This window comes from Micromys minutus, assembly GCF_963924665.1.
Source record: "Micromys minutus genome assembly, chromosome: 11".
NCBI classification, from domain to species: domain Eukaryota; kingdom Metazoa; phylum Chordata; class Mammalia; order Rodentia; family Muridae; genus Micromys; species Micromys minutus.
Window position 1 is genome coordinate 55,610,270 of NC_137980.1, and position 14,912 is coordinate 55,625,181.

The window sequence follows — 14,912 nt, forward strand, 5'->3', positions numbered from 1 at the left end:
GCGGGATTTTTTTTTCCTGGTGACTGCTGGCCAATGGGTGGCTTAGATCCCTGCCACAGACACTAGCATTTCCTACAAAGAGAAGCTGGTTCCTCTGGCTCCCCTTGGCCATGCATGGGCTCCCAGCGCCTCTTTCCACGTGCCAGCTCTGTGATCTGCTTCTGTCCAGTGTGAGGGAAATGGGACTGAAAAACCCACCTAACCTGATCCTTTGCTTTTCTCCTTCATGACCAGCCTGCTATGGGATGGGCAGCGAAGAAGAGAACCACTATGTGTCACGGCTCAGGGACGTCTACAGCAGCTGCGACACCACAGGGACCGGGTTTCTGGATCAGGAAGAGCTGACCCAGCTATGTACTAAGCTTGGCCTGGAAGAGCAGCTGCCAGCACTTCTTCATGTTCTTCTTGGCGATGACCGCTTGGCCAGGGTGAGTTGTGGACTCCTACTGAGGGACAACAGTGCCGTGCCACTCATGTGGGCGTTTGCTACACAGCACCCAAAGAGACACTTGTGATGAAAAGTCACCAGCAGTGAACTGTGTTGTTCTAGGGACAGAAAAGAGAACTTCGGGGTGCATAAGCAGCCACACCCACCCATGTGTATGTGACCTGCTACAGCCAGCTGCCCTTGTTCTCTTAATTGTGTGGTTTGGTTTGGTAAAATGGTTTATTTGGTGGTGGTATGGTGGTTCACATTTACTCCTGTAGTAGAAATAACTCTAAGTACATGTTTGGGAAAGTGAAATGAACAGCCTTACTCTGAAAGGAGGAAAAAAAAAAGACTCCAAGTGGATTTTTGGTCCATGAAATTAAATGTGAATCTGTGGAAAGTAACGGTGTCTTTTCCTTACTGAAACTCCTGCAGGTTAGCTTTGAGGAGTTTAAGGAAGGCTTTGTGGCTGTGCTGTCATCTGGTACTGACATAGAACCCTCTGATGAGGAACGTAGTTCTTCGGAGTCAGGTAAGAGGATTTCCCAGAAGCACTTGGGTTTCCTTCATCTATGGCCATTCAGAGTGTAGCTTAACTTTTCCAAATTCTAGCCTCTGTTTTTGTCACCAACAAGCCATCAAATTCAGACTTGTGAAGAATATGTGGAACTTGCGTTTCAGTGGCTGTCATCAGATTGTAATATGCATTACCTGTAGGGGGCCACTGACAAGGCGTTGAGGAGTTTGGAGCAGCCTCAGGGATCTTAGGCGTGTCAAGCAAGCAGACTGGCCCTCTTCCCTGGACACCAGCGTCTGCTCTCATGGCCAGTGGTGTTGTGTGTGCTAACAGGGCTCACAGGAACCCGCTGCGGGGCAGAAACACGGAAAGAAGCACAGTTGACACATAGCAGGAAGCCACCAGGCCCAAGGATTGTGGGGTTCAAAATAATGGGCCTGGTGTGAGACAGCTGGAGGCTGGTCTGTTTAGGGACATGAGGACTGTGTGAGGTAGACAGTCATGATTTCAGGTTTCACTGGAAACAGCTACCTGCCCTGGAATGCTGTATGACCATAAAGCAGGTTGAAGGATCCTAATCAGAACCAGAGGCATGGAGATGAGTCACGGTGACAGGCCGAGGGACTGGCTCACACTAAATGTCTTCTAAGTGTGAGGCTTTGACTCTTATGCGCATTTTATGTAGGGTCCATCTACTCTCTTAGAAATTCCATGGTGCTGTCTTACCCACAGTTGGCCTGGGGAGAGATTGTCTCTGTTCCATGGTACATGGTGGCTAGGATTTGAGTCCCTGAGTCCCATGCATACAGTTCTTGCTCTGGATGATGTGATCAGCCCCTTCCCCACCTCCTCTCTCATTGCACAGGCTCTGGGCACAGGACATAGACAGCGCTCTGGGGTCTGTGTCAGCACCACACCACTTGCACAAGTATTTGTCTTGTACCTTTCTCTGCAAAGATGTGAAGAGGGTCACTACTAGTTCTTTTGTTGTTCTTGTTGTTTAGAATTAGAAACTGAAAGCCTTTCTCAACTAAGTACCCCATGCCTTTCCTGAAACAGAGACCAACCTCTGCCCATCTCTGTTGTGTGACTCTAGGGAGAAGATGTGAACAAGTCTGTTTTCTCTACCCAGAGCACAAACAGTAAGCCAAACACAGGATTTTACTGATCCTCAGTGGGTAAGCCTGTGAGATCATTAGGGTTACTCAAGGGAGCATGGGTTCTTCACCCAGGTGCCAGCAGCCTTCTTTCTTCTAGCTGTTGTTCAGAGCTGTTATTGCCTTGGGCAAGGGTCTTGTGAATCTTGGTATCTTTCTGAGCTTCCTTAGTATGATAAGTTTTGTTAGTTTCGCCAGTCTTGTGAAACCCCCTCCTGAATGGAGGACAGAGTGTTTCCATTTGGAGAAGATAGCTATCTAGCAATCTGAAAACATCTACCTACTGCCCTAACTGGCCTTATGTTGTGGGCCCGCAGTGAGAGATGGGTCAGCTCTACATTCTCCTTTCCAGGGTTGAGTTTGCTTCAGTGGTTTTCATTCTCCAACATGCCTGTTCCTGTCTCCTGTGCCTCACCACTGCCCGCCCCTCACCCGTCTGACTGTACTTCTTGCCTTTTTGGTTCCAGTTGCAACATCTTCATCTTAGTTTCTAGTTACTTCTCGCCTAGTGCCTTTCCATTTGAATATGTTTATCTATGAGGCCAGATGCCTAGATTAGGAATAGCAGTCCTGCACTTCTGTTCCCCTTCCCGCTAGTGAAGGCCAGCAACATGCAACTAAATAGGCTTGACTTTCCAGCCATGTAACACTTTCTCAATAGTCGGTACACTTAAAAATGGCACATAGGTATCCAGGGCTCTAACCAGACAAGTGGGGCTCCTGCAGGGTTTTATGCAATGTGTATTGAGTTGGTGATGTGACGGGCTGGCTGAGGCAATGGTGGAAAATGCTAGGTTCCCGTGACTTAGGGAGGAGCTCACTGTAGGGAGCAGACACTGCCCAGTCATTGTTGCTATTGCTCTGCTGTTGCTGCTTCTGTGCTGAAGAGCCTGATGGGGCCTCTTTTCTGAGTAGTGCTTCTCCATGATGGAGGGAGATTTCTCCTTGGGCTGGGCTGGTTAGATTCTTAGAACAACAGAACATGGGCAACAGAGATATGAAGGGAGCCACTGGACACAAGGAAGCCCACAGGAAGACAAGTACGGGCAAGTTACAGCATTTTCAGTTGTGCCTGAATAAGTCCAGGACGGGACTGTAGCCTTGGCCTGTGTTCTGTGTCTCTGAGGCAAGTGGGAAGGACAACAGTGGGCACCCTCTGTAAGGTTACCCAGGTGTTTGATGGCCTCCACTGCACAGGACAGGTGTCCTCTACTAGCCCTGCTAGAAGGTGCTTCCCCAAGAGTCCCTGACAAGAGCTTTGGTTTTGTAACTGTTCCTTATTGAGAGCCAAGCAAACAAACAGATTTATTAAGGAAACACGAGAGAAACTATATAGGGAGCAAGGGGTTCCAAACAAAGGAAATACTGCAGAGCTATGTTGTAGGAGCTTTATATAGGATTTATGGCAGAAACTGGACAAAGGCATGTAGTTTCACTTGAGATGTTCGTGCTTTCAGCATTTCTCCTGTGCACTGCTCTCCCAGTTAGGATGGTGGCCACACGCTGGATCTCCCTCTGCTCGTCTTTGACTTGCTTTGTTGGGTACTAACCTTGTCTTGTCGGCTGGCCATGGAGAACTAAGTGTGCCCTTGCCCGTGTTACTGCTCTCTGACCTTGGCTAGTATTTGTCTGGCTGCTAGCTAAATTGTGTTTTCTTTGTTCTTCTGTTTACGTGCCAGAAAGGTCTTGGGTTAGGGCTAAAACACACTGAGGCAGATTGTTGGAGATAAGTTGTTTATTAAAAATGTTATCAACACCACAAATAGACAAGCAACAGCACATCAGGGCCTACGAGGAGAGTTCAGGCCACAGTACCAGAGACAGCTTTCAGGATCTCAAGGAGAGTATCCACACACAGCTCTTAAAGATGAGTGATTGGCCTGCTTGAAGCTTACAGTGTGGCCCTTTCCCCCTCTCTGCCTGTGGGGAATTGATTCTGGCCTCAGGGCATTGTCTCATACGTTCTCTTGATTTCTCTGTGGAATAGAACCCTCTCCTTCCTCTCAACATGCCCCATGACTTCTGTCCCTTCGAGGACACTATGGGCCGGCCAATGGCTGTTCTGCTGGTGTGGATAGCATAATGGCTGTTCTGCTGGTGTGGATACATGCAGTTCTCACGAGGCCTGCTATTTGTGCCAGCAGTCATCTTGTGGGTTTTCAGACACCTTGAATGCTGCGCTTGTCACTCAGCAGCACATTCAGAGTGGAACTTAGCATTGACCTCACCAGGCCTTGGTCCTCATCTCCAACTCCTGTGTATCTTCAGGTCACACACATTTCTCTTCTGGTGGTCCCAGTATCAGCAGGTAGTAACCATCAGCACAGAGAAGAGAGGCCAGGTGGTTCTTGGCCTTATGAAGCCCCCTTTTATTTGATAAAACCCAAGATGCATCTGCTTTGTATGAAGGGCCGCTCAGCTTAATGGCCAAGCCGGTCTCAGTGGGCACATCCTCAGTTTCTGAAGATAGACTTACTAGTGATGAATTTAAAGATACTGAATGTGCCTTTTTTTCCACAGGAGGGGGTCACTGAGTCTCTTTATCCCTGTTCTTAATGCTCATTGAGTGCATCTGCTTTTCACTATAACTTGGCTCTTTTAATTGGCTTAGTGTGATGGTGGCTGAGCCTAGCTTGTTGGGGCACAACCAACTCTAAGTCTAGTACACTTAGGAAGGAGTTAGGGGAAATAGTCCTCAGTTTTTTAGCTACGTGTTCTTGGACTGTTGGTGTCTCAGTCCATAAACAAAACCAAAATGTACTTGAGAAAATGTGAAGGGCACCTGGTGTTCAGTAAGAGTATCCTTGCCCAACCTGACTTTCCCAGTTTTCAAGTAATAGGACATTACTAGCTGTCAGCTGACCAGTGTCCTTGTGTCCTTCAGACTAACAGGCATTCAACAGTGTGTCTGTTGAGCCATACTGGGGGTTAATCACCCAACTTCTAAGGGAGGGTCATGTCACCATGCAGTACCTACAGCTTCATAGCCGTCCTCTCTCCACTTGTCTCCTTTTCTCCTTCCAGCTACTTCCTGTGCTGTCCCTCCAAAGTACATGAGTGGCTCTAAGCGGTATGGCCGTCGGAGCCTCCCTGAGCTCGGTGACTCTGCCACCGCAACCAAATATGGATCAGAACAGCAAGCCAAGGGCAGTGTGAAGCCTCCATTGAGACGTTCTGCATCTCTGGAAAGCGTAGAGGTTAGTCAGCCAGCCCTTCCCATTTAGACTGCCAAACATTAGGGGAGTAATTGTTATTTTGTCACTGTCCTAGAGAATGTGGCAGGTAACCAAGTTCCTGGGCAACTTGAGTTGTTAGCAGCCTGTGCACACACGGCAGCTGCGGCGAAGCTCTCTTCTCTACTTGGGGCACTCCCGGTCCCAGGCCGAGCTCACCAGCCACATCTTTCTTTTATTATAAAAGGTCCAAGTCAGGGCTTCAGAACAGGGGAAGATTATGTACCAGGGAGTGGAAAAAGAAGCCTTTGGTAAGCCTCAGGGTTAGGAATGTGGGTACCAAATCCACAGTACTCTCTGCCTCAGGCTATACCAAGGCCCACACATCTGTAGTCCAGCAAGGTGCAGCTGGATACTTCCTGGAGGATGGGAGTCGTCCTTTTATTTTCCTGCCCCTGAGCCATTGTAGGAGCCTTTTCTGCTACATGGAAAGACATCTGTGGGGGCTGGAGAGATGGCTCAATGGCTTAGAGCACTGGCTGCTTTTCCAAAGGTCCTGAGTTCAAATCCCAGCAGCCACATGGTGGCTCACAGCCATCTATAATGTGATCTGATGCCTTCTTCCGGCGTGTCTGAAAACAGCTACAGGGTACTCATATACAATAAATAAATAAATCTTTTTTTTTTAAGACATCTGTGCATGGGGTAGGTGAGGTGTCTCAGTGGGAAAAGGAACCTCTGTAAAGCCTGGTGGGTTCTGAGTTAGTGACCCCCCACCTCCATCATGATGCTTTTATCTCTGACTCGGAGTACAAACACAAGGAACGCTGTGTTATCAGCTGAGTTAAATGCATTAGAGAAATGAAACTGAGAGCTTATTACCAACATGCATTCTGACCCCTGAGAATTTGGGAAGCTTTAAAGGAACAGAATCTTGGTCACCCAGGCATTCATTTGGGAGTCTGCAGGTCACACTGGCTCAGAACTTTGTGTTAATTCTGGTCTGGTCTGCTGATGTGGTGAGGATTTTATTCAGCTCACACATTCCTTGATGTCCCTGTCTTCTCTGCTCTCCCTGCTTACCACAGACTGTGCTGTCCCCCAAAACCCCTAAAGGGACAGAGGCTTGCCCTTCTGTTTGCTGAACTTGTAGGCATGGTAAAGGATTGTGCACAGGGCCATGATAATCACAGTATCTGTTGAAGGTGTCCATGAGTGGAATGTGGGACAATTTCTATCAAAGCTGGCCAGGTTCTGCTGTGATGTGCAGGAGCTTTCTGTTTTCAGTGTGGCCTCTGGCAGTTTAGGCTAAGGAGCCAGAGTACGAAGAACAAGACATGTGGCCAACCTTATGTCTGAACCCTTTTGCTTTAGAGAGGGTGTTAGTCTTTACAACATACAAAACTCTACTTAGTAGGACCACAACCTGCTGAACATCAGCCTGGGGTGCCAGCTGAAGTGCATCTTCAGTTAGCTCCTCCTACCCCAGCATCCTTTGTGCTTATTCCTGGCGCTCCACCCATTGTGTCACCCACTGGGGTACTCACATCTTTTCTTCCATTGTTTTTCACAGAGCCTCAAGTCAGATGAAGATGCTGAGAGTGCTAAAGAACCTCAGAATGAATTATTTGAAGCACAAGGTAACCCTTCATATTTCATGCTCTGTCTGATTAGAGCTCCGAGAGCCAGGTTGTTGGAGAGGGCAATGTTTTGGGAACTACATGTTCTGTATGTGTGAAGCCCTCGTAGGTTCCTCCTTCAAGGTGGTTAGAATGTTGAAATCGCCCCAGAGACAGTCACTTGGTCCTCAGTTTCCCCCCAAGACCAGCACTTGCTGAGACTGAGGCTTCTGGACAGTGTTGCAGAGGCTGCTGCTCTTAATCATGGTCTGTGTGTTCCAGTGTGAACCCAGGTGACAGGTATTACCCGGGAGTCTTAGGCCAAAGGGATCTGCTTGGCCTGCTTGCAGTCTCTTGTGCTGTGAAGGGGTAGCCTCAGACCTTACCAGGGTGTGAGTTGTCCTCCAGCAGAGAGTAGCACATGGTCCTGCTCCTGAAGAGCCTGACACAGCAACCAAAGCTCCAGAGTTGGAGCACATCAGCACACCAGCATCAGGGGAGTGTAGCTGGACCAGGGGCTCTTGGCTATTGGAAATGCTGTGGTTTATGTATGATGCTGAGCTCCAAATAGCCACTGGGTGCAAAGGCATGAGCTGGATGTGGAATCCGTTAGCACCTTTCTGGGATGGCAGTTGCATTACATTTCGTGGGGGCGCAGAAACTCACAAAGTTTTTCATAGTAGTGCCCTAGGAGGTTCTATAGAGAAGCGACTTGATTTATTCAGACTCATATTTGCCTATGTTGCTTCTGTGATGAGAGATGGGTTTGTCAGCACACATCTGAAACCCAAGCACTGGTGAGGCAGAGACAGTGGGTCCCTAGGGCTTGCTGATGGCTTGCTGACTCCCTAGGTTAGCCCAGTCAGTAAGCTCCCGGCTCCGTGATATACTCCGTCCTGGAGAGTAAGGTGGTAAATAATTAGGACACTGACATCTCCACACGTTACATGTTTATGTATCAATGACATGTACACAGGCAGACAGACACACACACAACACACACACTAATAAAAAATGAACTGACTCCTGAAACTTAACTGGAGAGATAATACCAAGGCCAGTGGCAAACAATTTGAAAGCAAGAAGACGATATACAATTAGCTGCCAACACCAGCAATGGCGCAGAAGTGATGAAAGTAGCTTGCCAGCATGGGGGTGCCTTTTGTGCCTGAACGCTTTTCAGACCCTAAGGAACTGGCCAGGGGATAACTGCCTAGGCCTTTCTCACCCTTTCGACAGGCTGAAGGCAGTCTGAGCACCTCTTACTTAGTGCAACCAAGGCTCATGCAGAGGGTTGTTGATGAGCTTATGAACAAAAGTGAGGGTCACGCCAGGTCTTAATAGCCACAGCAGCCAAGTGCTTCATGCTGCTACAGCAGAGCTTCCCTGGGAAGGGCATTGGAGTACTTAGGAAAACCTGAAGAAGGTGGGTAGCATGGATTAGAGTCATTGGTACCCAGAGCCTCTGCTGAGACCCATGAAGGCTGAGTCCTTTACTATGGGAGGAGGTGAAGGTGACCCACATAGCTGGTCTGAGGCTCAGATGTGGACTGCCTTTGAATCAAAAACCTCTCAGCATGGCTGGGCTTCCTCATACCTTAATGGCTCAGGTCTCCTCATACAAGGTCTGGCCAGCTGGGCTACCAATCTCTTGTACTGTGGGAGCCTATCCCAAGATCACACAGCATGACTTCTTTTATGTTTGTTGGTGAAAGCTGTCTCAGGGCTTCTAAGGGTGCAGAGATGCTTCAGACCCCTGGGTAGTAGTCAAAGAAAAAGTATCAGAATTTGGAGTTTTGCTTTTAAACTGCCTCATGGGGAAGAGCCAAAAAGATGGGGCCAGTCTTTTGAGACAGGTAGAGAATTGAGAACATGAATGTGGTATGTGCTTCAGTAAGCAAGTAGGAAGCAAACTGAAAAAACTCTTTAAAGCCCCACCTGTGAGACTGGGCAGCAGGAAGTTGTTTTAAATGTTTGAAGAGACCAGTGATGAAAGGTACTCATGTGTCAGGCTGCAGTGACCAGGAAGGGTGTGTCTGGGGCTGGTTGAACAAACTGAATTCTCTTCAAGCTATAGAGTTCCCAGCCCCAAGCCCACCATAAAGAATTGGGAGCTGCCCAGTAGATGCATTTGTAGAGCTGAAAAGACACTAACCCACTCATGAAGACACACAGTTTCTAGTTTTGACTACCCATGGGCCATAGGCAGAGTCTAGACCCTGTAATCTACGTCTTGGATCAGGCTGCACTGGCCACAGGCCCTTTGGTATGCTTTTCGCTGCCCATTTGGAATACTCAGGCTTGGCTCTTCTTGAGAACACTGGTTTTTATGTAACTTGTTGAATTATTAAAAAAAAAAAACAAAAAAAACAAAAAAAAAACAAAAACCAAAAAACTAATGCCCATAAGTCTAAGAATTCCATTGTGGTTTCTTTATTATTATTTATCAGCATTTAACTATGACCTTCCCTTGTTTCAGGCCAGCTGCGATCCTGGGGTTGTGAGGTCGTCGGAACTCCCCGAAAATCCTGTAGCCCCTCCTTCAACACTCCTGAGAACCAGGTCCAGGGCATCTGGCACGAGTTAGGGGTTGGAAGCAGTGGTCACCTGAGTGAGCAGGATCTGGCTGTGGTCTGCCGAAGTATCGGGCTCCATGGTCTTGAGAAACAGGTGAAGGCTACCTCAGTGACGTGGTATTTGTAGTGGTCACATTTAGTGCTGAGCCTGGAAAACCAGTTCACCTTCAGACAGCAGTTCTCTTCTACAGTTTGTAATCTCAGATCTTTTGATGGCTTCTAGTGCTGCCACATAAAACTCTGAGATGCCTTTCAGAGTCCATTTTCACCCACACAGCCCACCCTCATAAACTGTCAGCTGCCCGAGAGGGTCTCAGCTGCTTCTAAAAGTTTCACTTCCAGCTGTCCTTCCGCCTGAACCAAATATCCTTCTTCTGCCCAGCCCAACACAGCGTGTGAGCCTTGCTACACCCCAGGTGTAAGATGCCAGTCTTTTGGGAAGACTTGGAGAGGAGGTTGGCTGTGGTGATACCATAGGTTCCCACCTGTTACTGTTCCTGCCTGGTATCCTTGCTGGACAATAAACTAAGATTCAGGCTAGGTTTTCAGCAAATTCCTGTTCACAGTGGACACTTGAGTATCTCTTGAGTTAGGGCATTCAGATGCTCTCCCCTTCCTCCTGTGAAGGCCATGTAGTATCCAAACAAACCAGCTGAAGCAGTCTTTGGAAAACAGCTAGATAGTTTCATCTTTGGATACGCTAAGGGCCCTAGTTGGGTGCTTGGAGCCAGAGGGACAGAGCAAGGTGGCTCTCCAAGCCTGAAGGGTGCTGGCTTTTGTCTAGGAACTTGAAGAACTGTTCAGCAAACTGGACCAAGATGGAGATGGCAGAGTGAGCCTCGCAGAGTTTCAGCTTGGCCTGTTTGGTCATGAGCCTCCTTCGCTTCCAGCACCTTCCAGTCCGACCAAACCAAACAGGCCTTGGTCTCATTATCAGGTAAAATGGGAGAATTAAATGTCAAACACAAACAGTGCTCGGTGTTGCTCCTTGCCAGATGAGGGTGCTGGCTGATGATTCTGCAGTTGTCATGGCACTGAGCTCAGAAGCTGCATAAATGTGCACACACCTGTACATCATACGGTGCTCTTGGACCTTGAGCTCATCTGGTGCTCATTCCTATGTGTATTACCTCCTGAGCTCTGTGTTCTTCTGCAAAGAGGTGAGGAACATGGCCGTTCCTCAGGTTGTCCTTTCCATGTGCCATTGAGTGATGATTTTTCAAGAGGCAACGGTCTCCCTCTCCCTGGGTTGTAGACTAGTGTAGCTTGTCTGATGTTTGTCCTCTATGTGGATTATTTTTCCTGACCTGAAGTCTTGAATTTTATTTTGTATATCCACCTTGCTCAGCGGTGACTGGCCCAACACTTTGTTTCATTAGCATCAGGACATAGCACAGGGTAGCTCTGGGGACAGGCATTGGTATGAGCAAGGTGCTTTTGAGAATCTGAGTTTTTGAGTCTGTGGGACTAGGCAGAGCCAGCACTGAAGAATGGTAACAGCCCTGCAAGTCTAAAATGCCAGGAGCTGAGTGTGGCTCAGTGGTGGAATTCTTTCCCAGCATGGGCAAGCTCTGGGCCATTCTTAGCACCACATATAAACACAAATCACATTCAGCTGGTTCAGATGGATACCTACCCCCTCTGAGTGAGGCCACTGAGTGTTTCCCGTGCTTTGATATCACTGGCATCTGTTATCAAATGATAACCTCAGTGTCTCCGAACCTCCTCCTACAGGACCCAGCAACTGCCTGAACACCCCAAGCTAGCATATAAGGAGGACTCTGGGTCCCATATGCTTCTCAGAAGTTGCGTCTTCACCTAGTAGCTTCATCTGTCAGAGGTCATGGTCTAGAATGTGCCAGAAGTTACAGGTCCTTTCTGTTTACCTTACTTCCTTTCCTCCACCTGGTGAACTGCTCCTGTGCTTCTGGCACTGTTGATGTTGGGCCATCTTCCCACCTAGTTCGCCTTGCTCACAAAATTCCCACATACAGGTATACAGCAGAGGCATACAGCTGCATGCACAGATGCTTACTGTACTGTGCTCGCTGCACACATCAGTTACACATGTACAAATTAGTGAGTGTACACACATGCACCATACTTGCATTGCTACTGTAAACGTGGCACATCCGTTTTATGTGTGTATCTTCTGTTCACATACTATAAATGCTCACCAGTTGTGCATATGTATGTTCACTGTATATTTTTTACCAATTATGTATGCACATTTTCTATCTGTATACACCCACTCTAGATGTATCAGGCTCTCTATGTGTATACCCGCTCTAGACGTGTGCACATCCATTGTACATGAGAACTTCATGAGGACCCATTGCATCCACTGTAAGTGCATACCTGCTGTAGACCCACCTCCATCTGTAGGGTCTGCACATGCACTGTATATAGATGTGATTCGGCTCTGCATCGCCCAGTATAGAGACATGCAGTCCACCATACCTACACATCCACGCATCCACTGGATGTGTGTTCCTTCACATCTACACATTAACATCTACAGTGCATGCATACCCACTATAGATTTGTGATCAGTCTCTGTGCACCACTCAGTGTTGACGTGTGCACATTACTGTATATGTGTACCTACTGTGTACTCTACATCTCCTGAATGTGCACATCTGCCAAAGACAAGCACAGGTTCTCTATTTGCATAGCCATTGTAGATGCACACATTCATACCTGCTCACAGTTTGTATACAAATGTGTACATTCATAAGCATAAGCCTGTACTCACTGTGGATACTCCATAAGTGCATACACACTGTGTTCTATCTTATGCCACATGCTGCCAAGACAGCTAGAGGACAGAGTCTGATTAGTCTGTAAAGCGCCAGATTCCTGTCCTTCTGATGCCTCGTTTCAGAATGCCTGTCTTTTACTTTGGGCAACAACATTCAAGACTCAAGGACTTCAACAAAGTGACCTGCTTGACTATAGGGTTGAGCCTATCATGTCCCATGTGGGGCTCTGGTGGCTTCATGTGTCTGTGCCATCTCCATGAAAACAAGCTCCAGAAGGATTTACCCCCATCCTATCCTTCTAGAGCCAGAGGAGGGACTAGCAATTCCTCAGTGCTTGTGTTCAGATGGCCATCGGTAGACATAGCAGTGAGTCCTCTCTCCTCTGTAAATGGGACAAGATGTCTGCTTTGTTTTAAACAAGAGTTGAAAGACAGCCACACAGTTCAGCAAATACTCTCTCTCCATGGACATGCTGGAGAGGTTGGGCCAGCTGAAAGAGCTGGTGTATTGGACAAGAAGGGGACTGGAGCTGCAGGAATCGGTGGGTGGCAAGAGAACCTCTAGCAAGCTCTGCCCAGAATGCTGCACATTGGCGAAACAGTTTCAGGCTGCTCTAGGAGAATTGTCAATCTGAGGCCCAAGAAAGGGGCAAGCTAGTATGGGAGATGACAGGCTGGTAAGTGTTGGAGAAAGAATTTCAGCCCAGGAATCTTGAGAAGAGAGAGGAGATGGATGGAGAAAGTGGAGGTTGTAAGGAGAGTCCACAGCAGCCCATCTGTATCCTGAAGTAGGGAGTTGGGTCCTGGGTACAGTGAGTGCATGATGTTCCCTGGTATACAGCAAGCACTGCCTCCCTCAGTTCCCGGGCTCCTTACAGCTGAGATTTGTGAAGAACCCCAGGTGGGACAGGAGAGGGTAGGAGACCATTCTCACCCTTGGGTTCAGGTAGTAGAGAAGCCTCACAGGTAGCTTTCCCTCATCCCTCAGGGAGAGTTTACTGTCCCACAAACCTCCTTAGCACTGCTTAGCAACTGGGCTGTGGGGCTGAGTTCTGGAAAATGTGGAGTTCTACTCTTGACTATTTTGCCCCTTTCTGGGCTCATCTGTCATTTCCTCTCTTAGCCTGGGTTTTCCTGGTACATGCACTTTCTTAACAAAGGAAGAAATGGCTAGATCTCCTTATGGTCCTTTTTACTTGATGACTTGTTTGCCAGAGCTGGCTCGGGCCTCACAGGTATGAGATGACGGTGATATGTAAGAGCAGGTATCCAGGGACCCTTGCAAGACCAGGGGCTGGGGTCCAAGGACTGGTGCAATTCTACTTTGTTCCCTGCAGAACCATGTGATTCCAGGTAACTCCTAGGCTATGCCAAGCATTTTTCCTAGGGAGGGGGCTGCCGGTCATTGCGGGTTTGCGTTCTCTTCTGAAGGCTTCCATGAGAAGGCAAAGTACTGAACACAGGCTGTCCAGGTAAGACGTGTTAGTGTGCACAGACACCACAATCTGAGTGCTCAGGGCATCTTCCTTCCTGATGTGCAGGAGGAGAGTGGCTGCCACACCACCACCACCTCGTCCCTCGTGTCTGTGTGCTCAGGCCTGCGCCTCTTCTCCAGTGTCGACGATGGCAGTGGCTTTGCCTTTCCTGAGCAGATCATCTCCGCATGGGCCCAGGAGGGCATTCAGAATGGCAGGGAAGTCTTGCAGGTCTGCAACTTACGGCTGCCCTGTTTAGTATCTAAGGCACTGTTCGGCTGAGCAGGGAACATGGGGGACACATGTCCACAGGAGATAAATGCAGCAGAGCATTACTGACAGCATTTCACCCCATGCGTGGGAGCCCCCAGAGGAAGTATTTTTTTCTTTTTGCAATTAAAATGTAGGGAAATTTAATTTGAAACTTTAAAACATAAAGAAAATAGTCAGGAAATGCCATTTCAAAGGTAAGTTTCAGTTGTAAACACCATCCCTGATTGTCACCTAAGAAGGAAGGTACACAGTCTTCTTTTTATTGTTGTTGCTTGTTTGTTGTTTTTACTTATTCACTTGACATCCCTCTCACTGCCCCCTCCCAGTCACATAGCCAGTCATGATGCACCCACAGTGAGCCGACATGATTTCTCACAGGTGGGCTTATCCTTTGTGGTTTAGCTAGAGATCTGCCCTGGGACAGCCAGGTCAGGCTCTCTGGGGCCAGCAGGGTTAAGAAACTACTTACCTCCAGGAGGTGGTATAAACTAGATTTAGTTTTTCTTCCAAATTTTGCTTTTCATTATTTGGGGGTGGGGGGTTATGGTTACAATTTGGTGCCAGAAGATAACTCAGCAATTAAGTCTGCCTATTGCTCTTACATAGGACACAGACTCAGTACCCAGTACCCAGTAACTGCTTTATGAAATTCCAAAACCAAGAGACCTTATGTCTCTGGTCTCTATTGTCACCAGCACTCAGGGGAGCACACCCATACAGACATATATACATACATACATACATACATACATACATACATACATACATACACACACACATACACACACACACACACACACATTTATATATCACAACTAGGGAGCTGGGCAGTGATGGGTGCACCCCTTTAATCCCGGCACCTGGGAGGCTTTTGAGTTTGAAGCCAGCCTGTTCTGCAGAGTGAGTTCCAGGACAGATCTACACAGAGAAA

At 48.0% G+C, this 14,912-nt stretch overlaps 1 protein-coding gene across 1 annotated transcript in view; it reads left to right on the top strand.

Moving 5' to 3' along the window:
- Positions 1-245: 245 nt before the first annotated feature.
- The window catches only part of NINL (ninein like), a gene marked incomplete at its 5' end in the record, with an annotated part of 44,888 nt that continues 30,221 nt past the window's right edge, over positions 246-14,912 (top strand). The window contains 7 exons of the mRNA XM_080924813.1: positions 246-428; positions 866-962; positions 5,129-5,301; positions 6,851-6,917; positions 9,376-9,566; positions 10,257-10,409; positions 13,775-13,939. Coding sequence (XP_080780939.1) covers positions 246-428; positions 866-962; positions 5,129-5,301; positions 6,851-6,917; positions 9,376-9,566; positions 10,257-10,409; positions 13,775-13,939 — 1,029 coding nt within the window. The remainder of the gene's footprint in view (positions 429-865; positions 963-5,128; positions 5,302-6,850; positions 6,918-9,375; positions 9,567-10,256; positions 10,410-13,774; positions 13,940-14,912) is intronic.